The sequence below is a fragment of the Myodes glareolus genome, chromosome 10 (genome assembly GCF_982192425.1).
Source record: "Myodes glareolus chromosome 10, mMyoGla1.1, whole genome shotgun sequence".
Classification (NCBI taxonomy): domain Eukaryota; kingdom Metazoa; phylum Chordata; class Mammalia; order Rodentia; family Cricetidae; genus Myodes; species Myodes glareolus.
In genome coordinates this window covers 5,725,817-5,747,309 of record NC_142035.1, presented here as the reverse complement: position 1 = coordinate 5,747,309, position 21,493 = coordinate 5,725,817, and the positions used below count along the sequence as shown (strand labels likewise).

General features: G+C 51.2%; 2 protein-coding genes across 2 annotated transcripts; both read right to left on the bottom strand.

The window, feature by feature from the left end:
• Positions 1-1,984: 1,984 nt before the first annotated feature.
• On the bottom strand, positions 1,985-5,723 carry LOC146892716 (Z-DNA-binding protein 1-like). Its single transcript, XM_085696948.2, has 4 exons — positions 5,332-5,723; positions 4,635-4,850; positions 2,971-3,153; positions 1,985-2,397 (listed from the first exon to the last, which is right to left on the bottom strand). Exons 2-3 carry the CDS (start codon positions 4,810-4,812, stop codon positions 2,972-2,974), a joined length of 360 nt encoding a protein of 119 aa, XP_085553074.1. The 5' UTR covers positions 4,813-4,850; positions 5,332-5,723; the 3' UTR covers positions 1,985-2,397; position 2,971.
• Positions 5,724-7,320: 1,597 nt separating this feature from the next.
• LOC125404959 (Z-DNA-binding protein 1) lies at positions 7,321-13,304 on the bottom strand. The gene is given in 6 exon segments (XM_085696949.2): positions 7,321-8,158; positions 8,161-8,235; positions 9,334-9,522; positions 10,458-10,694; positions 12,673-12,873; positions 13,111-13,304. Coding segments are annotated over 5 exon segments (552 nt in total). The 5' UTR covers positions 12,707-12,873; positions 13,111-13,304; the 3' UTR covers positions 7,321-8,141.
• Between the last annotated feature and the right edge of the window lie 8,189 nt (positions 13,305-21,493).

The following is a 21,493-nucleotide window of genomic DNA, read 5'->3' as shown; positions in this document are numbered from 1 at the left end:
TTTTAAAACAAGATCATATCTATGTCCTCCCTTTTTTCTTTCAGAGTAAATTCTATAATCTCCCCTTTCATCCTATCATACATGTCTCCCTTTCTTCTTTCAAAACAAGAACCTTGAGTCTAATCTCCTATGTTTACCTTTTCTCCTGACCATTATCCATAACAGCTTGTAGCCAACACACTAAACAAAGACAAACATTCATAATCCATTTTTTGGGAATATGGGCATAATTTTCTAGGCTACTTCCTACTGATTGGGAGCACTGATAATCTTATGGGAACCCATAGAAAATTTAGGATTATGGTCGAGTTCTGACTGGAATAATCTGTGAGGCTGGATCATCTCAGCCAACAGTCTTGAAGCTGTTCTGGAATAGAACTCAGAGGAAATTGCAGTAAAGGTGCTCTGAGACATTGGATCAGCTGAGTGGATGGGAACAAGTACCCAAGAGATGTAACTAAGAGGAGGAAAATGACCTGCAGGGTGATCAAGCTGGCAGAGCGTTGTCCTGAGATGCATGAAATCCTGGGCTTCATTCCCAGAACTAGGTACACTGAACATGGTAGTGCATGCCTGTAACACCAGTATTGGAAGGTGAAGGCAGGAGAATCAGAAGTTCAAAGGCATGCTTGGCTACATAGGGAGTTCAAGACCAGCATGGGACATATAAGATCCTATCCCAGACAGATGAGCAGACAGACAAACAAACAATATGTGCCCTTTAGGTCTGACTTAATCCAAACAAATATTTACAAAATTTTAAGGAAAATATTTATTTTCCTCTTCCTTCTCCTTCTCTTTTGAGACACAGTCTTTCTACACAGCCCTGCCGGGCCTGGAAATTGCTGTGAAGGCCTGCCTGGCCTTGAACTCATAGAGATGTACCTGCCTCTGCCTTCCAGGTGCTGGGATTAAGGGTGTGCATTATCTCTGGTATACATATATACATACATACATGCATGCATGCACACATACATGAAACATTTATTTTACTTTTTGTTTATGTCTCTCTGTGTACATGCACATGTATCCAGGTGCCTGTGGAGGGCAGAAGAGGGCTTTGGATCCCCTGGAACTGGAGTCACAAGCCATTGTGACTCAGCTGTTGTGTGTGCTAGGAACCAAACTCAGGTTGTCTACAAGAGCAGCAAGGGCTCTTAACCACTGAGTCATCTCTCCTAATTTAAAAAGGAGTTTTACATTTTTTATTTACTTTTGCTGGGAGGGGATTGTGGGGCACTGTGCCCCAGGCATACCTCCGGAGGTCAGAGGACAGCTTGAACAACTCTGTTTTCTCCTTTCTGGTTCTTGGAATTCCAGCCTGAGCCTTGAGACTTGGCTGCGAGTCTCTCGGGCTGAGCCATCTCACCTGCCCCGGGCTTAGGTCTTTAACTCAGTTTTCTGAGTGACTTAGATGCTCTTTAGTCAAGGAAAACACTGGCTGTAGGATGTGCTGATTTTACATTTTCTTTTTATCTGGGGCATTTATGCACTGTTCATGGTACTGGGTTTCAGAGGTAGACTTTTGTACACACACACAGTCCTGCTCCCACCCCCGTTTCCGCTGTCCTCTTCTGTGTCCCTTTCATCCTCTGGGTGCCTTTACCTCTACTTTGATGTCCCATCCACCTGTGTGGTTCTACAAATCTATGCAAAATCTAGGAGCCAGAAATGAAAGAAACATGTTATTTTTTCCCCTGGGATTGCTTTTGGAAAATCCTCTTGTACACTGTAAAGATTTGGCACTTGAATTGGTTTAGTAAAACGCTGATTCCAGTCAGGAAGTATAGGTTGGGTGACCAAACTAAGGATGATAGGAAGAAGAAGGACAGAATCAGGAGTCGCCAGTCAGACACAGAGGGAGCAGGTGGTGAATGTGCCATGCTAATAAAAGTACTGCCATGTGGCAGAGCACAAATAGAAATATGGGTTAGCTTAAAATGTAAGAGCTAGTTAGTAATAAGCCCAAGTTATTGGACAAGCATTTCTAATTAGTATAAACCTCTGAGTGTTTATTTGAGAGTGGCTGTGAGACACACAGACTTCCGATTACATGAGATGGCTTCATTCACTTAGCATGGTGATCTCTGGTTGCATTCACTTTCCAGCAAATGACACAGCCTCATTATTTTATATGGCTGTATGCATACTCTGAATTTCCTTAATCCACCCTCTATTGATGACAGCAAGGTTGGTTTCATTTCCAGCTGCTGTAGACAGAACACAGTCAACAGGAATGTGCAGCTATCTGTGTGCTGTGTTGACTTGTCTCTTCTGGTGAACACCCAGGACTGGTCGAACTGGCTCATATGATTGATCTTGAGGCAGGAAAGGCTGGTTTGGCTCATAGTGGCAGAGGTGTCAGCTCAGGGTCCCATGACTCCATTGCTTTCTGGCCTGTGGAAAGGCAGAAGGCATGGCAGAGGAGGGGTGATCACCTTAGGGCAGGCAGGAAAAGAGATAAATAGAGAGACTAGAGGAGGCATGGCCCAGGCTAGGGCTGCTGCTGGGCTGGTGAACACTTGTGTAGCATGACCGGAATTCCGTCCTTAGCATCCCATGAACTGGACGTGGTGGTACCCACCCGCTCTCAGGAAGTGGAGGTCAACAGATCAGAAGTTCAGGGTCATCCTTGGCTACATAGTGACTCAAAGCCAGTCTGAACTACATGAGACCCTGATGTCTTGACTGTCTCCTTTCCTTCATTCTCCCAAAGTCTCTACTCCATCCCAATGATGTCATCAGCAGCAAATCCTTCTAGAGACTGGTGTGTGGGTGATCTCAGGGCCCCCAGAATCCTGCCACTTCATAGTCCCAGTCCCGGACCAAGCTGTCAATACTTGGGCCTTTTCAGGGAGGGTATCCCATCCAAATCACACACACACACAATCTAGTCTGAGCCCTGTGTGTGGCTACAAGAAGTCCCTCAAAGGACACTTGACCGTGCCTTCTCCACTCCTCTGCTCTTACCTCATTCCTGAGTCTTACGATCCTCTGTATCGGGGGCTCCGTCCTCCTCCTCCGTAAGCACAGGTTCTGTGGTCTGGGGGCTGCTGTCTCCCAGAGTCATGGTTCTCAGCTCAGGAGCGAGCAGTGTGGAGCTGCTGGGGGTGTGGGAGCAGCTTCCGTATGGTGAGGCTTTAGAACTCGAGTCTGGAGGAAGGCGAGAAACAGACAGTGAAGGGGCAAGTGAGGTCTCAGGGGTTGTAGGCATCCTGTGGGCTCCTCTGGAGAGTATGCTCACAACTGTTGTGGTGGGTTTCTGCATCGCCCATGTGCTCCTTGGTTTTGTTCCCAAATGGTACTCAGGGATGATGTGGGAGTCTACTCTGTGTGCTGTGATTACCATTAATAAAACTGCCTTGGCCTATTGATAGGGCAGAATTCAGGTAGGTGGGGAGGACTGGACTGAATGCTGGGAGAAAGAAGGACAGAGTTAGGGGGATGGCCATGGATCTGCCGCCGAAGATTGATGTGCTGAAACTTTGCTGGTAGGCCACGACCTCGTGGTGATATACAGATTAATAGAGATGGGTTAAATTAATATGTAAGAGTTAGCCAATAAGAAGTTAGAGCTAATAGGCCAAGCAGGGATTTAATTAATACAGTTTCTGTGTGATTATTTCGGGTCTGAGCAGCCGGGACGAACAAGCTGATCCTTGCAACACAGGGAGACTTAAGCTTCCCCACTCCCCACATTTAATTAGTTAATTAATTTAGTGTATGTGTGGGGATGTGAGTGGGTCAGATGACAATGAGCAGAAATTGGTTCTCTCCTTCAACCGTGTGGGTCCTGGGCATCAGACTTGGCAGCAAATGCCTTTACCCATTGAGCCACCTCGCTGGCCCAGGGACATTTAGAGACTACATCCCATGCCTCTGTCCACATTCTCCAGGTCTCCTCAGTTTATCTCAAATAAGACAACTTTGCTCACACCTTCAGGCTCTGAGAGACCCAGCAGGCACCCACTAAGGCTTTGGGCTCCTGGGTGTCAGTCCTTCTGTTTCCCTGACGACTGTCCCTTGTGCTGCTCCCACTTCCCACCTCAGGACCTTGGCACCTGCCATCTCTACACCTGCAAGCTCCTCCCCAGGACTGTGTTTGTTGGCAGGTCGCTTGCCTGTGCCTTCTCCACGCCTCTGTCCCTGCTGCTTCCCTGTCTCAGCTCTCTCACAAAGCCTCCTGACTGCAGGACTTACGCCTCTCCTCTCTGGGAGCAGCCATGACTTACCCATCCTAAAGGGCTCCTCGCCTGGGCCTGGAGGACTCCTGACTGTGGCCCACAGCTATGGTCTGTTCTCACTGTGTGAACCGTACGGCATTCCACCACTGGGACTGGGGGTGGGGAGGCTCCACTTGATATCCAGTCATCCATGGGACTGGTTATGTATGATTCTCTTACTCCAAATTCCTGAATTCTCTGCTTCTGTCCTGCCCAAAACCCTTCTGCGGCTCCGCATCACCTTGGTATAAATGCCTGCATCCTCCCTGAAGCCCGGAGCTGCATGCTGGCTTTTGGTCCGCTCGCTGAGTCCCAGACCACTGTCTGCTGCAGGCCATTGCCTGATGGCTGATTGCAGGATGAGTGTGGGAAGTGGGCACTCAGGCAGACTCCTCCTGTGCCCAGGCTCACCTGTGTCTCCCTTTGGCTCCTCGCTGTTTCCAGACTCCCCAGCTCCACCCTGTGAAGCAATGCGGATGGTCATCTTGTTGCTGTTGCCGATGGTGGCATCCTCCAGCCAGGAGGATTTGATGTGGACTTTCTGGGCGGTGCCCCCCTCAGGGTGAGGGCCTGGCTCGGGTGTTTGCATGTGGAAGGAAGTTCCTGCGTCAGCAGAGGTAGCCGAGACTGCAAGCAAACCAAAGAGAGAAAGCGAAAGAAGGGAGAATTGCACAGGGACCTGGCTGCTCTCACCAGTGATCTTGCCGACCTGGTTCATAACCTTTGCCTAGCCACCACCTCCACGTCCTGGCACACATCCTCAGTGGCCTGCAACTGCCCCCTCCACCCCGCCCCTGCCTCATCCCTGAGCTCAGCAAAACCACTCCGGTCTCGGCATCTTCTAGGCCTCCAGAACCCTCCTTCTTGTCTGCGGCCAGTTCCCAGGTGGCCATCAAGGACATGCTGTCCCACTGTGGTTCATTTCTTTCCTGGGCTCACCTCAGCATCTACTGGACCCTGACATCTCCTCTTCACTTTTACACTCAAAAGTCAGGAAACGCCCGTGCTCAGCTTCCTCATCTCCTACTCTAGACTCCCTTCACTCTCACAAACTGTCACCAAGGCAGAGCTCTTTGCTGCCCCCGCTGCCGCGCCCTGCTTCACGGACCAGTTCTCTATGGAGACACTCCTCTGTCGCTCTGTTGGTCCCGACCGCTGATCATCTCGGCAGGCCTCTGGCCAGGTCCTCTGGTCACTGTGCCACCTACACTGATGGCCTCCCCTCCCCTTCCTCAGGCCACCACGCAGGATTTAGCCTGCCCGCCCCCACCGTGACCTTGCTTCCTCCCTCTCAGCCTCCTCTCCGCAGTGGTGACTGAGGTTTGCTGCTCATTGGTGCTGCTGGGAGACTGGGGAACCCTAGGGCCAGACCACAAAGTTCAACACGCTGTTCAGCGGTACCCCTCCCATGGGTCGGGGTGGAATGAATTTCCCATCATGCTTCTCTTCTCACAGAGACTGGCTTCAGGTCCTTTCTGGGTATGTAGGGTGGGGGAGGCCATGCTACCTGGGGGACTGCCAGTAAAGCTACCAGCAGGGTGTTCCTCTGCAGGGTGCTGCACCGGGTCCCTCGGGAGGCTCATCTCATTGCCGTGACCCAGCTGCACACGGCGGAGCAAGGACTTCTCCATGTGGATGTGCTGAGCTCCCCAGGCACCAGGTGGGGTGTTCTGAGAAGAGGGGTCATCTGGAGCGGGTAGCAGGAGAGGATGCTGGGGGCTGGGACCTGGGAAGGGCAGAACATTGAATTTGCTAGAGACTAATTCCAGATTGTTCTGTCTCGAGGCTGGGGAACCCGGAGGCAGCTGGAGCTGGGTGGTTGGCAGCTGGGCTCAGGGTACTGTTGGGGTTCTTGCAGATCCAGGGAGCACATGTCACCTGCCTCCTGGCTCTGCACAACCTTTGACCCCCATCAAAAGAAAGTCCCCTGTGTGGGAATGAGTCTTCCATGCCTCTTGACAAGACAGTTCGGGCCTTCACCCTCGTTTTTTACTCCTGGTGCACAACTTCAGACTCATTGTTATGGTTTTCAAATTAAAGAAAGGCAAAAGCTTTTAAACACATTTGAGTTAAAAAAAATATGGTGAACTACTCCCCATCGTAAGTAAAATAGACAGAATGGCTGTCAGAACCAGGAGAGTCATGGCAGGGGAAACTGAGGCCTAGGGCAGTGCAGACTTCTCCCAAGGATTGGTGCATAGAGAGAATCTAGATTGGGAGCTGATGCTCTCGTTCGTGGCCCCACACCCTCTAAGACACAAAGCCTATTACAGAGGAAACATTCGCCGGACAGCTCCAACCTTCATCAAAACCAGGATGCTAAGGCTGGGGGGTCGTAGGTAAAAGCGTTGCTGTGCAAACATAGGACCTGAGTGTGGATCTGAGCAGCCACATAGTAAGCCAGGCGTGGGCACGTGGACCTGCACCCCTCATGCTGGGTGACACAGACGGGGTCGCTGGGGCTTACTGGCTGCAAGGCTGGCTCCAGGTTCTGTGTGGCACCTCTCTGGGGGGAGTAAGGTTGGGAGTGACAGAACAGGACACCTGCTGTCCTTCTCTGATTCTGAGTAGACTTCAGTAAACACACACACACACACACACACACGCACAGAGAGAGAGAGAGAGAGAGAGAGAGAGAGAGAGAGAGAGAGAGAGGAAGCCAGCGAGTGCACAAGGATCCCATCTTTTCATGGCAGCTATTTGAGAGAGAGAATGGCAGTTCCCCTCCCACCCCGTCCTGCTGAGAGCGAGGGAGGGGGGAGCTGGATTGTTCTCTCTCACACACAGAAGGAAAACAAAGGGATTCCAGGTGAGGTGTGCTCCAGGCTTCTGAGAAGAGCCAGGCCTGAGGCCCTGTACTCCTTCCTCACTTTCTTCCCTGTCTTGGACACAACAGGTGCCCCAGCCAGACCCCTCCTCTTACCTCTCTGAGTACAGGCTATCTGCCGCAGCATGGTGTTCCCATGCCCGATCTGGATGGCTTCTGACTCAGAGATGGAGATATGGTTGTTGGCTCCTTGTTGGCAGATCATGTTGATGGGATTCTGCTGGTAAATGATCGCAGCGCGCTCTTGTCTCATTCCAGAATCAACTAGAGAATGATATTCCATTGAGTTCCTTTGTTTCAAGGATATAGGGGCTCTTGTATCAACAGCACTAACCTTCGAGTCCAGACCCCATCCTGGGGGCCCAAGAAAGAGGGTGCAACGTAAGACTCAGGAGCTACCTGGAGCTGGCCACAGCCTTCCTTCCCTGTGCTTGATGGACACCGTGGTACCTCAGACGGACCCTCTCCTGAAATCGCTGAAACTGGTGCCTTACCTGTGTGTCCTAGCCACAGTGGCTCACTGGGAGGACGATGGATACTCCCATTCTCTCCCTGTCCTGCCCCTGCTACCAGAGCCCTCCAGAGCCCTCGGTGCTGAGCCCCAGGCTCCACTCAATTCAGCAATGGCCGGAAGCGGCCTCATGTGACTTGTTGGGTTCTGGTGACATTATTAAAGACTTAGATATGTCCCTGTGTTTAAAATCCGGCTGCCACCTATGCTTCACTCTTCTTCCAATAGCTGAGAACCAGATAAGAGAGAGAGACAGGCCCACACCAGTCAAGCCCAGCCAGAGTCCAGTTCTGTGTGCTCCGCATGTCTGCTCAGGTGGGAGGATTGTGAGCCTCTCCGAATTCCTCCCTTCATAAATGAAAGTAGCCAAGCATGGTGACAGACACCTGTAACCCCAGCACTTGGGAGATGGAAGCAGGAAGGTCAGGAGCTCAAGGGCATTTCAGGTGCACGGAATTGTCTCATCAAAGAAAGAAAAAAAATAAACTATATTCTCTATCCATGTTTATGTAAAGACAAGCACACTTGGGACATTTTAGATATGCATTTCTTCATCTGGCTTTAAAAGACATTTTGCCATTTAATCCCAGAATTTGGTAAGCATACCTCTGTGGGTCTGAGGCCAGCTTAGTCTACATGGTGAGTTCCAGGATAGCCTGGGTTACATAGTAAGACTATCTTCTCAAGAAAAAAAAAACATTTAAAAAGAACATTCTGGGGGTCCCTGAGAGCAGTAGGGCTCAGAATCATCACCACTCTACCTACGGAAGGGTTGCTGGGGGCCTCCAGGCTTCCACCAGCCCAGCCCAGCCCAGTTCAGCCCAGCCCAGCAAACACTAACCACTTTATTCACTTAGTTATCAATTGGGTTTTGTATGGTTTTATTCTTATTTATTTATTGTAGCTCAGACTAGCCTTGAACTCATAACTCTCTTCCCTCTGCCTCCTTAGTGCTGGGCTAAGAGCCATGCATTGTCATACCTGGGTGAAGAGCCCACAGAGAGTCGTTCCCAAATCCAGGCTGACCCTGTGTCCCTCCCTCTAGACTTTCTGCATCTGCACCCTTCAGAACCCCGCAGAGCCATCTCCACTGAACTCCAGGCTCCTATCCCCTCAGCAGTGACTAGAAGAAACCTCATATGTTTTGGGTCCCGTTGACTTTATTAACCAGGTGTCCCCGTGCTTTAAATCCAGGTGCCATCCTCGCTGTCACTCTTCCCCCAGTAGCCGGAAGCCCTATGGGTACCGGGAGTGAGGCAGGCAGGCCTACGCCTGCCAAGGCCAACAGCTGGGTGGCCTTCCCTCCTTAAGCCTGCAACCATCTCTGCCTCCTGAAACACCTCCCAAAAGAGTATCAATAAAATCTGACCCTAAGGGAGAGATTGCCAAGTGGTTAGAGCATTGGCTGCTCTCCCAGAGGGTGCAGCACTCCGTACCCACATGGCAGCTCACAACCATCTGCCACTCCAAATCCAGCCAGGAGATCCAGTTTCCTCTTCTGGCCTCTGCAGGCACTTCATGCATGTGGTGAGTATACGTACATGCAGGCAAACACTCATAACACGTAAAATAAAAGACATACATCTAAAAGCAAAACGAAACAATCTGACCCTAAACCATCTAATCCTTACCCTTGACATTTTCAACCTGACCCCAGATGATCCGGTCTTGATCCTTAACCTTTCTGACCTGAACTTTGAACTCTCCAACCTGTCCCTAGACCATCCACCCGTGACCCCTGACCCCCCCCAACCAAGTTTGACCTCTTATACCTAGCCGTTGACCTTTCTGACTGGAGTCATAGATCATCCATGCCTGCCCGTTATAGCTCAGAAGGTGCCTGCTTCTCATCTTGTACAGGTCTGGGTTCACCTCTTTGGCCGTATTCATGCCCAGAGCCTTGGCGATATGCAGGGCCCTGCAAGGTCCATTGGCCTCCAGGAATCTGAAGATTCTATCCTCTGCAAAGGTAATAGGCAGGCGTTAGTAGGGCGAGGGCCCTGGGCTTGCAAGGGTCCACCACCCGTTGGCTGTAGTCTGGGACACGTATGAAGCCCAGGGGCATAGTCCTGTTTTGTCAGAGGCACATGGTGATACAGTGGTCATCTGGAGACCAGATACGTGAATGAGGCTCTCACCCTAGTGGCTGGCTCAGGCATATCAGCACCTGGAGGAGAAACCACTTCTTGGCCATTTAGAGCCTTTGGCTTCTAACAGTGAGTCTGGCCTCTGAGATGCTTGTGGAGCCGCTGTGGTGGATGTGACCCCAAATTCCCCTTGTGCCCCTTAGAATGGTTTGGGGAGGCCTATGGTGTACACTGAGCTGAAGGCCAGGACTCTCTGGAGCTGTGCCTACATCTTGGGGCTGGACGACGAAAGATGTGTCCATTGGGGGCAGGAGACACTCTGCTCCACTGAGTCCCGGGAATACTTCCACCGGAAAACTAGGGGACAGTACTTTAGGGGTCCCAGGGTTGCCCGTCTGCTTGGGTCACAGCCGCTGGCTGCCGAAGGGTGGGGTCTTGAGGCTGCTTCCTTTTGTCTCCAGCTGTGGGAGTTACTGAAGGCAAGGTGGCCTTGGGTACAGTATCAGCATTTGGAACTGTGGGCCCTCTGCTCAGTGACTGTCAAAGTCACCCGAGGACTCTGAGTGAATCCCTACCTCCCTACTCACTGTCGCTGTGACTTTTGCCTGGACTGTGTCTTTACTGTCTCTGCTGTCTATTGTACACCTACTGTGTGCAGGCCCTAGGCTCTGCATTAGCTCCACTGACCAGAAGGAATCAAGAGACAGAGGAGGGCAGAGCTCAGATTTGAAACCAAGCCTGAACCTGAACTTGCCCATTGCCAAGATGGCTCTTGAGGGTGTCCACTCTGCCCCTAAATGACAGATTACCGAGGCTTGGCTGAGCGGTGGGGTCCTCGGGGACTGCGGGAACCTCATCTGCAGAAGCGCTCCCACCTAAGCACCAGGTTGCAGCAGCTGTGGAGGATACTTTGCCCTCCTTCTTCAGGCGGTAAAGGATCGAGTTGAGTATTTTCTTGGGCGCTTGGCACTTCTTTACCAGCTGGCCAATCTTCACAGAGCCACCAACTTCACTTAGTACTTCTAGGATCCTTTGCTCCAGATTGTCTCAGGAAGGAACAGAGAGAAGAGCTGAGGGAAGCCCGGTCCCCATGGGAGGCTAGCATCTAAGCTCCAGAGGAAGGAATATCTGAGAGCCCAGAGCAGAGGAGGCACCCATGACCTGAGCCAAGCAGACAGCATTGAGGACATCACTCAGATGCAAGCGTGTTAGTCAGAGTGGGCCCTAGCCCCACAGCTGGATGGTCGGATGATCATAGGGTAGAGGTGGTGCAGGTTTTCCTGTGTGCTGGTGTGGTACCCCCGGAGGGAAGGAACCCTCAGCTCCGGATGATGGAGCAAGAGAGAGAGGTCTGGAGCCAAGCCTGGCCCAGAAGCCCCTCCATGGTGTCTAATGCCTGTCCCAGATTGCCTAGAGAGCCCCTTTCTCTCCAGTTTAGTACCCACATAGATGATATGGGAATTCCCAGGCCAGGAGCCCAGTAGACATGAGAAACGGGTCTCCCTTCCCATGCCTGGTGGATCAGGAGCCCTGAAAATCTAAATCCAGCTCAGATATCAACCACTTTCTTTTTTCTCCCCGACCCCAGCCTCAATGCCATCTTCCTGATGGCATTATTAATCTCCCAGGTGACCACCAACTCCAGAAGGGTTCCCTCCAGTACCCTCTACCTAACCTCCTCTGCTAGCCTCCTCCGTGTTAGCCACCTCTGTGCCCCACCCCGAGGGCTACCCAAGTTCCTCATGTTCCTCTGGCCCCTTCTGTTTGCCTGCTTACCCATGTGCCTGCTTTTACCTTTCTTTTTCCCTCTTGAGACAAGGTCTACCCTAAAATTTCAGGCTGGCCTGGAACTCACAGCAATCCTCCTGCCTCAGCTGCCTCCCCCTCCAACCCTGATGAGATTATTGGGCTGAGCTTCCACTCCTAGCTTGACTTTGCCTTGTCTTGGCAAAACCTTTTCTCTGCTGGGGCCTGTGCCCTGCAGTGGGCTCTCCTGCCTTCCTCTCACCACTGGCCCCTAAGGGCATGCAGGCAGAGCTTTTTCCAAAGAGCAAGCTGGAAGGACTGGGTGGAGCTGACTGGCTGGCAAGGATAGCATTAGGAAGTCACAGGCTCCAGGTAAGAGTAAGTTCCTGGTCTTCTCTGCCTGGCCCTGATTCTGCCACCTGGCCCAGTCTCTCCCATAACAACTTTGAGCATAGTGTGAGGGATTGAAAGAGGTAATTTTGGGGTCTGGAGAGATGGCTCAGGGTTTAAAGAGCACTGACTGCTCTTCCAGAGGTTCTGAGTTCAATTCTCAGCAACCACATGGTGATTCACAACCACCTAGATGAGATCTGGTGGTGTTCTCTTCTGGAATGCAGGCAGAACACTGTATATATAGTAAATAAACAAATTTTTAAAAAGGTTTAAAAACAATGAAGAAAAGTAGCAAAGTAAATCCTGTCCACAGTCTCACAGCCTTGCCTCGCACAGTCCTGCACCATAGCCTGGTCTAGCACAGCCCCATAGCCTGGTCTAGCACAGCCCCATAGCCTGGTCTAGCACAGCCCCATAGCCTGGTCTAGCACAGCCCCATAGCCTGGTCTAGCACAGCCCCATAGCCTGGTCTAGCACAGCCCCATAGCCTGGTCTAGCATAGCCCCATAGCCTGGTCTAGCACAGCCCTGCACCCAGGAGAAGAGCATGAACACAGAATCAATGCCAAATCTTATCAAAATGAAGTCCCCTCTCACAGCTCAGAGCCTGAGGCCTGTCACAGGCCTTAGTGACCTCATCTATGAGGTGAGAGCGTCCACTTTTGCCTAAGGGCTGTTATGAACCAGGTCAAGGGCCAAAGCATAAGATAAAGGATCTGGGACACAGGATCCCTGAGGCAAGCTGGCTCCCTGTGATGCCCCTCTTCCTGCGCTCTGATGTCCTCAGAGGACTGCTGCTGTCTGGGCCAAGGAAAGAACTAGAAGGAGTCATAGAAACCCCACCCAGGGCCACCGCGGCTGGTGGGAAGAAAGATGCCTGGCTTACCTCCTGTGCTCAGGTTAGCAGCAGCTTCTGCCATGATCACAGCAACCTCAGGGCACCTTTAGGGTTGGGGTGACCGGCTCCCGTACTGTGGCCAAGTCTGTGACGGAGTTCACAGGAGAAGAATGGCTTCTCAGACCTGCAGGACACCGTCTGTTTCCACCCCGGAAACAAGTACCCATCTGGCTCCATCCACCCAGCTTTCTGAAGAAAGAGAAAATGAAACTTTGGTGTGGCTCTCGAAAGTCATGTCGAAATCAGGGTGGATGAGCAAGTTGAAGCTGAACTGTGTGACATGGGAGAGAGGAGCCTTGGCCTCTGGGGTGGGAACTGCCCACCTAGGCCCTCTGGGAGCCCCGTAAGGATGAGGATGGTGACCCAGGAAAAGGCGCCGACTGTAAGTCGCCTACTTACCCACAGGGCAGGGCTAGTAATACCTACCCACACACTGTCTAGAAAGAGCCCCTCACTTTTATAACTTCTCAGAGAGGTTAGTGATCTTCGAACAGCCCAGACGTCACGGTTCCAATTACAGACGAAGAGATCGAACTAACAGAGACGGCCTCATGCTCACAACTCAACCAACAATATCCCTGCATTTGGGTCCCAGCTGCAGGTGGGGGCTGGGGTGCACAGGGCAGGACAAGAGCAATAAATAGAGACCAGAAGGAGGTATGGGTGTGCCTACAAAATGTTTGCAAAGCAAGCAGCAGGTGGCAAGTCCCCAGCCAGCCTCGCTGAACGGATGGAGCCTGAAAGTCACTGGACAGGGCAGGACCAGGCCACTTCCACACAGCCAATTCCATGGGCCTGCGCCTGGGGAAACTTTAAAATTTCCAAGTATTTTTATGACTTCCAGGGGAAAACCAGAGCCTTCGGAAGCTGCCAAGGAAAACAGCAAACTGTGCTGCCCGTTGCGGGCCCAAAATAAATTGGTCTCCTTTTTAACCGCTCTCAGCTGAGCCCGTTCAGGGACTTTTTTCAGGCTCCCGAGAGGGGCTATTCGGAGACCGGCCACCAGGTGGCGCTACGCACAAACTGGCTCTTGCCTGGGGGTCTCGCTTGGTCCCTGGACAAAGTGACTCTGGGCTTCAGGACTTGCCTGTCCTGCTGGCCTCTTTCGTCAGCATGCTTTATTTCCCTACCCTCCTCTCCTTACGTTAGCTGTCCTAAAAGGAGTCGGAGTCTAATGGTTCTCAAGCTTCCTACGGCTGGTACCCTATAATACAGTTCCTCATGCTGTGGTGACCCCAACCATAAAATTATTTTCATTGTTACTGCATAACTGTAATTCCGCTACTGTTATGAATTATAATATAAATATCTGTGTTTTCTACTGGTCTTAGGCAACCTTGTGAGAGGGTCAGTCTACCCCAAGGAGTCGTAACCCACATGTTGAGAAATGTTGGCCTAGCTGGTTTTTTGTCCAGCCCTAGGAGTCAGTTTTCCACTGGGCCTCATTCTCTCAGCTCTGCCCTTGTTTGGTGATGGACTCTGCGTGCTGACACCCCATCATGTAGCAGGCCCGGCAGGGACTTAGGGTTACCTGTTTCGTCCAGGACTCATATATGCTGACAACGTGTGGATGGCCCCTTCCCATCTCTGAGGTCCCCATCGTGAAGCCCCACCATGCCTCATTTGGTTTCTCTGACACGTTGCTGGGGAACAGCAGCAGTTCCACAGTGGGGTAGGGTGGGGGCCCAGGAAGAGGATGGGCGAGGAGTGGGCTCGCCTCCTTCCAAAGCTGGCTGGAGCGGGGACCTGCTCCTCTGTGGCTGTGGGAAGCTGAGCCCGTTTCCTCAACTAGAAAAACAGATAACGAGAAAGAAAAGGCATTCTAACCCACACCCTGCATGTGCTCGCAAAATTCGCATGGGTAGAGATTATATCTGGTGCCTCTCCACAGCTGGACTGCAGGCTCCAGACTAGGCAAACGCTCTCGCACCGGAAACAGGGGCGGATGAAGCTTAGGTTCTCAAGTACCCGGCCTTCCTGGCTTCCACCAAGTTAGAACCCGACCCTGGGGCTCTGCCGTGAACATCCAGCATTCGCTGCTCTTTTCTCCTTTTCATTTTTGAGATGGGGACCCACTCTGTAGTCAAACCTGGCTTCGAATTCCTGATTCTTCTATGGTCACCTCTCGGGTCTCAAGACTGAATCATAATGCCTACTGGGTGTTCTTCTCCTTTCTCCTCCTCCTTCTTCTTTTGTTTTATCTATCTATCTATCTATTTATCTATTTATCTATCTATCTATCTACCTACCTACATTTGTCTGTCTGTCTGTCTGTCTATCTATCTATCTATCTACCTACACCTATCTATCTATCTACCTACATCTATCTATCTGTCTGTCTGTCTGTCTGTCTGTCTATCTATCTATCGAGACAGGGTTTCTCTGTGCAGCTCTGGCTGTCCTGGAACTTGTTCTGTAGACCAGGCTTGCCTTGAATTCAGAGATCCACCTGCCTCTGTCTCCCAAGAGCTGGGACTAAAGGTGTGTGCAGCTACCGCCTGGCCAAAATTCTTACTTCTAAAGGTCTGGATTATTTTATATGCTTCCTCTTTGTTTAAGAAAACTTTCAAGCTAATTTTCAATACTGGAGTTACCCTTAGCTTCCAAAGCAGTAGACTAGGCAGATGCACCTTTCTTTCTCATGCATGGAACAGGTGGCAGGAACCCCAGATTTGGTGCAATCACCCAGCTTCTTTTCAAACTGTTGCTCCGTCATTTGTAGCCTGTGTGCCTGGGCTTGCCTTGTTTCAGAAGGGTTGCTGGAGTTCTGCCTATCACACATGCATTCCTTCTCACAGGAAGGAGTAAAGGATAGGTATCCTTGGCAGCTTCAGCTGTCAGCTGAATACAGAGTTCTCTGAGGGAGCATCCATTGGGGAATTGCCCAGATCTGATTCCTGATGATTGATGTGGGAGGACCCAGACCGCTGTGGGAGGCGTCATTCCCAGGCTGCCTGTCCTGGGCTGTCTATGAGAAGCTGATTGAGCATGAGCCAGGAAGCAGCACCCTCTCTGGTCTCTGCTCCAGGTTTTCACATCACATCTCTCTGGGATGGACTGGGACTTACACGCTGAAATAAACCTTTCCCTCTCCAGCTGCTTGTTTGTTAGTTTTTAAATATCTATCACAGCAGCAGAGCCAAACAAATGCAGTAGGTAGCCCCTTTTAGAGAACACATCTTGCAGGCCCCACATACTTTCCACTTACATTCTAACCAACAGAACTATGATCCTGACACCCAAGGAATTCTGAGAAAGGTGGTCTGTATTCTGGACCACTCTGTGCCCAGATAAAATTGGGGTCACAGTACTCCAGATCACAATAATATCTATCACAATAGATATCGGTCGGCAGAGACCTGGGTGTCTTTGCCAATTCAAGGCTCTTCCTCAAAGACAGAACAAGGACATGCCCCTTTGTGTCTGCCCTGAGGTCATCCCCTGCCTCACTCAGCAGTGCCCAGCCTCTTTCTCTAGCAGATGCTAAGCTGAGTCCAACGAAGCTGCCTTCGCAGCTCTGTGGACTCAGAGCCTCTGGTGGGGTTCAAGGCCAATGGGGAAGAAAGGAAGGGGCTTCCTCCTCCAGGCTAGAAAGGGCCCTGAGATACAAGGTGACATGCCAAGTTGGTCTCTTTTTTTTCCTGGAGAGCACATTCCTTCCAAATGGCTCCTGTTTTTCTAGAAACTATTAGAACTCTCCGCCCAAAGCTGGGGATAATTACATGTTACTGATCTCAAGTCTTTAGGTTTTGTGATCTCTCTTTTAAAAGAGATATATTTTTACCACATACTGTGTGATATGGCAAACCCATCTCCTTCCTCCCCATAACCAGACTCTGGAAAAGAAGGAAGGCTGTGAGCTAGGTTTGGTTGGAGGTCAGACATGGCTGAGGACAGAGAGCAGACTGCCAGGTGTCTCTGGGCCCTGCCTAGAGCAACGAAAAAAGATCTTTTATGACATGTGGGTTGGGATGACACCCTCTTCAAGTTCCTGGGGGTGCAGCTCCTGCAAGACAGAGCAATCAGTGGGGCCTCAGTGTCCCCCTCTGTCCACTGGAGTCGGGCATGCTTGGGCATCTCCACTTGTTAGCCCTGGGCTCTGAACAAGGCCCTACTCTTTATGGGTCTCGGTTTCCCTTTGACAGTGGGATCCCACAGTTCTTACCCTGGGACTGGTTGCACCAGGAGGTCTCTTCAGGGAGCTAAGGACGTGGTATAGGCCGCTTGCCTTTCTGTCACCGTCCCCAGCTGTCTCTCAGTGGAACAAAGCCCTATTTGTCTGGTCATGTACCAGGTTAGACCGCAAACTGGCTATCTGCCAGTTTAGACACCTGGTTTGTGTCAGCAGTGTGTGACACCTGGGGTTGGAAGGCCAGGCACCCATCCAGCCTTTCAGAGAAGCCATTTCCCAGGGAGTCATACAAGGCTAGAGAAGGCCTCTTCCTCGTGAGCTGGGAATCGGAAAGGGTGGCCTAGCTTGACTGGAGGGATAGCCATCTGCAGGATGTGGGCCAGAGGACAGGGAAGGTGGCCACTGGTCAGCCGTCGTGTCTGAGGAAAGCTTTATTCCTTTCCTCACCGCTGATCAATGTGTTTCAGAATCTCTTTTCCACATTTCCCATACCCAGGCAACTGCCCCGGGCACGATTCAAACCTGACTTTGAATTTTATAGCTGCAACACTGTGTTTTACTTATTTTTATTTTTTGTGTTGTTTTGAGATGAGGTCTCTCTCTCTTCTGGCTTCAGATTTGCAGCAAATCTTCCGCCTCAGCCTTCAGAGCATAGGGATCACAGGGATACACAGCTGGATGTCTCTGAGTACGTGTGTGTGTGTGTGTGTGTGTGTGTGTGTGTGTGTACAGAATATCAGGTGTCTTCTAGAATTCTCCACTTGATTTTTGAGACATGATCTGTCACGGACCGCAAAGCCCACTAATTTGGTCAGACTAGCTGACCAGCAAGCCCCAGGATCTCCAGATTTTGCCAGTCCCAAACACTGGAGCGCTGGAGCTGCAGGTGTGAGTTGCCACACCTGGCTTTTATGTGGGTTCTGGGGATTTGAACTCAGGTCCTTATGCTTGTATGGCAGGCACTTTACTACTGAGTCATCTCCAGGCCCCAGATAGACTGTTTAAAAAAATATTTTATTTTACAGATTATCTGCTCACAAAAAATTCACTTCGTCAAAGGTGGCCATGGTCTCCTCGCCAAGTACCACTCCTGGGAATGCTTACTGGGTGAGACTATTTCACTATAAATTCTCTTCAACTATAGCAAAGTATCATGAAATTTTCATGACAACTAAATGGAACGGTTTATGAATTTGACATGATGCTCGTGTTTCCAGACGGTTAATTAAACATTTACTGTGTTTTTTTTTTCCTCTCCATAGTTTGAGGCCCAAACTCCTCCCTCTCTTTCTCTATTACCGGTGGGTGCCGTAGGCTTGGGGGCACTCAATCCTAAGTCACTAAGTTGGGCACCTACTAGGTACACAACCAGCACTGGCTGTCCTCGGCTGGACTAGCTCCTGGCTCTGCCTTAGTGTTTGTGGCTCTCTGTGAGTGATCCAGAGGCTGAAGGGGCACCTGGTTATGATAGGGTGGCTGACCTGGGGACATTGGGGCGCCATGAGCAGTGGCGGACCAAGTGCTTTAGGTTCCTCCCAGATTCTCTATGAGGAAACTTGCACTGAAGGTGGGCGGCCTCGTGCCCTGGTCCAGCAGTTCTCAAAGAACTGAGACGTTCACACAAGCTTAGGTAGCCCTGAGCAGAGTTCAAACGACAGCCACTCCTGGGGCTTCCACCTCCATATTGACTGACTGATGGCTTTAAAAACCCGGGGCCTTAAAGAGGGTGCCACATAAAAGTAAACCATTTCTGTACTGGGTACTGTATGTGTGGGGGTGACAAAATCCCCTTGCAGTTTTTAGGGGTTCTGTGTGCCCTGCCCCAGCATCCAAGAGCCTTGTGTTGAGCCTAGCAGTCAGAGGTGGGGTACCCATGTGCTACTAGGACTTTGGGGCACTGAGGGCCAGAAGGGCTCTGTGTCAAGCGCTCCTGGGAGCCGCTTACCCTACAGGCCACACTGACATCAGCCTGAGGTTGGGCTTCACCTGCTAACAGCTGCTCTTCCCCGCCACTGGCGTCAGGGGCAACACTAGACCTCTCCCACACAGCCTGCGTCTCAGGCTTTGAGACCTTACCTGAGCTTTTCTCAGGTAGTAAGTGGTCATTTCCCAGGACAGTAGAAATGTTAATTTTTGGACAACTCTTTCAACCCCACCAGTCACCCCCCCCCTTTTACTGGAGCCATTTGTGGGAGCAAGGGTTTCTTCTGCTACCGCCCCCCGCAGCACCACCAGATCTGAAATAGAGACTGAACAAACTGTTAAGGGTCCCCAGCAGCTACTGTGGCCGTCTTCACTCCACATATCCTGGGCTTTGCAGAGGATGGGAGTGGGCGCGGAGAGCTACACGGCCAAACCAAAAATAAATAGATAAATAAATAAAATTAAAAAAGGGAGAAAATTTACTCTCCAAAGAATTGTAAAATTTATTTCGTATTGTGGCTTTTCAGAACGCCATCATTGGCACCAGAGATTACAGATACATAAAGAACAGCTTCTTCAGGCCTGGGTACAGTCTCCTGCAGTGGTGTGCTTGAGGCATGGAGGAGAAATCCCAGGTGTTGACCAGGAACAGAAGGGTGGGTGGGGTGGGGACAGCTGCATTCCAAAGCCAAACAGTAGTGCAGCAGGACAACAGGACAACGTGCCGGGGGAGGGCTGTCAGGGGACATAGGTGGTGTGGCCCACCACACTCTCGTGCAGTGGCATTTCCGGTTCTGAAGTCCAGAGCACAGATAACATTCTCTCACCGTTGCAATAGTCTACAGTTCTGGAAACTGAGGCGCACATGGAAGTCTGTCACGCAGGTCACAGCAAGGACCAACAGAGAAGGGGTCTGGCTTCTGCCCGGCCCTAATTCCTGCTACATGTTGGGTATGGGGTCATGTCTTAACTTTTTGCTGAAACAACAGAGTTCTGTAAAAGCTCCTTTTGTAGCAGGCAAAGTCATGCTGACCAAAGTCCTGCAAAGCTACCCCACAGACCCGGGCCCTGCGAAGCTGTCACACAGGCGTGAGCACTGCCAAGCCATCCTGCAGTCCTGGGCTCTGCAGGGCCAAGGATGGCTGCTCTGGAGCAAACACTTGACATGGGAACCTGGGACAGAAGGAGTTAGAGTTGTCACTTTCTCAGAACCCCTTCTCCTAAGCCACCAGCTCCGTCTCTAACCAGCCACTTCCCAGGACCTGCCTAACTTACCATGGAAGTCCAGCACCTAGAGGAGAGTTCCCAGAGCCCAGGGTCCCACAGACAGCAGCCTGCATGTTAGCTCAGGACACAACGTGTCCTGACTTTGACAAGCCCCTTCCCCTTCAAGCTCCTACAACCCACATCCAAGGGACCCCACTGCTATCAGAGAACCTGCCCCTAGGCCAGATTGGTCCAGCAAGCTTCCCCAACAACCTATACAAAGAAGCACGAACAGTCAGTTTTGCCCCAGGGGACAGTGGGCACATTTTAGCCAAAGCCACATACACAAAGGACGTTCACTTGTCTAGATTTCCCACCTGGACGGAACCACATGCAATATTCCACAAGAAGGCTGGAGGGCCAAGCAGGGCACATCCATGGTGCAGAAGGGACGGGAATGATGGGGACAATTAAGGTCCAGCAGTAGCCCTTGGTGAACTGGCCCTGTGAATGAGACACTGGACAGGAGCGCCCCCACCCTGAGCCCAGAAGGAGGGCACTTCCTCCATAAGGCATCAGACATTATGCAGGGAAACACGGGGACACCTTGGGGAACAGCAAACTCTGGTATCTCTATGTGACATTTCAAAGAATCCTCTTTGAGAGAGGAGCCAATTTTAGGTCAACCCCTCCTGGAGAAGCTGCTCTCAACACTGACAGACATGGGGATTTTCTGTCAGGCAGGTCTGCAGAGTTCCGGGCTCAGGCGGGTACCCTATACTTAAAAAAATGTGTATAAACAGGCATGGTGGTCTGAACTCCAAAAGATTTTCAAGTAATAAAAAGTGCTGTATCTAAGTTATCGGCCCTCATCTCTTGTTCACACCTCTGTGGATGGGAAGGGGTGGTGGGGTCACCCCATGAACTGCAGAGACTCTTGAGGCATGCCTCTGCCCTTGCTGAACCCCAGGGGACCTCACTACACACACCCCATTTTCTCTCGTATTCACGTAGGACCGGACAGCTATTCTTATTGCACCTCATGCACGAATTAAGCTCTGGGAAATGAGACCCCAACCCCACTTAGAAGTGGCAGAGCAGACAAACGCTCCCCTCAGAAACAACCGTTTCCGGGTAGAAGGGAATGGCGCCAGTGAGAGAAGGCAAGGCATTCTAGAGCCTGAGGGATGGGCTGGTGTTGGTGGTGGTCTTTCCTAACCCCTTTGGGCTTCCTGGGGGGACGTGGGCGACTGTCCCTCCCCATCTTGGGTTGACTATTAATTGGCTTCTTGAAGTGAGAAATCAATAAGGTGGAAATAGATTGTCTGAGGTCAAGCAGCTAACACCCTGGGCCTTTCCTACACACCGGCCTTGGAACGCTGGTGCCCAAGCCCCTTCGGCAGGAAGTTAGCCGCTGGATTCCCCTACCCCCACCACCACCCGGTACAAAATGCACGAAGTAGTTCTGGTCTTGGGGCACACCTTACCCCTTCCACTGAACCTTCACAGTTTTTATGTTATAAGAGGAGGAAGAAAAAAAAACTAAGA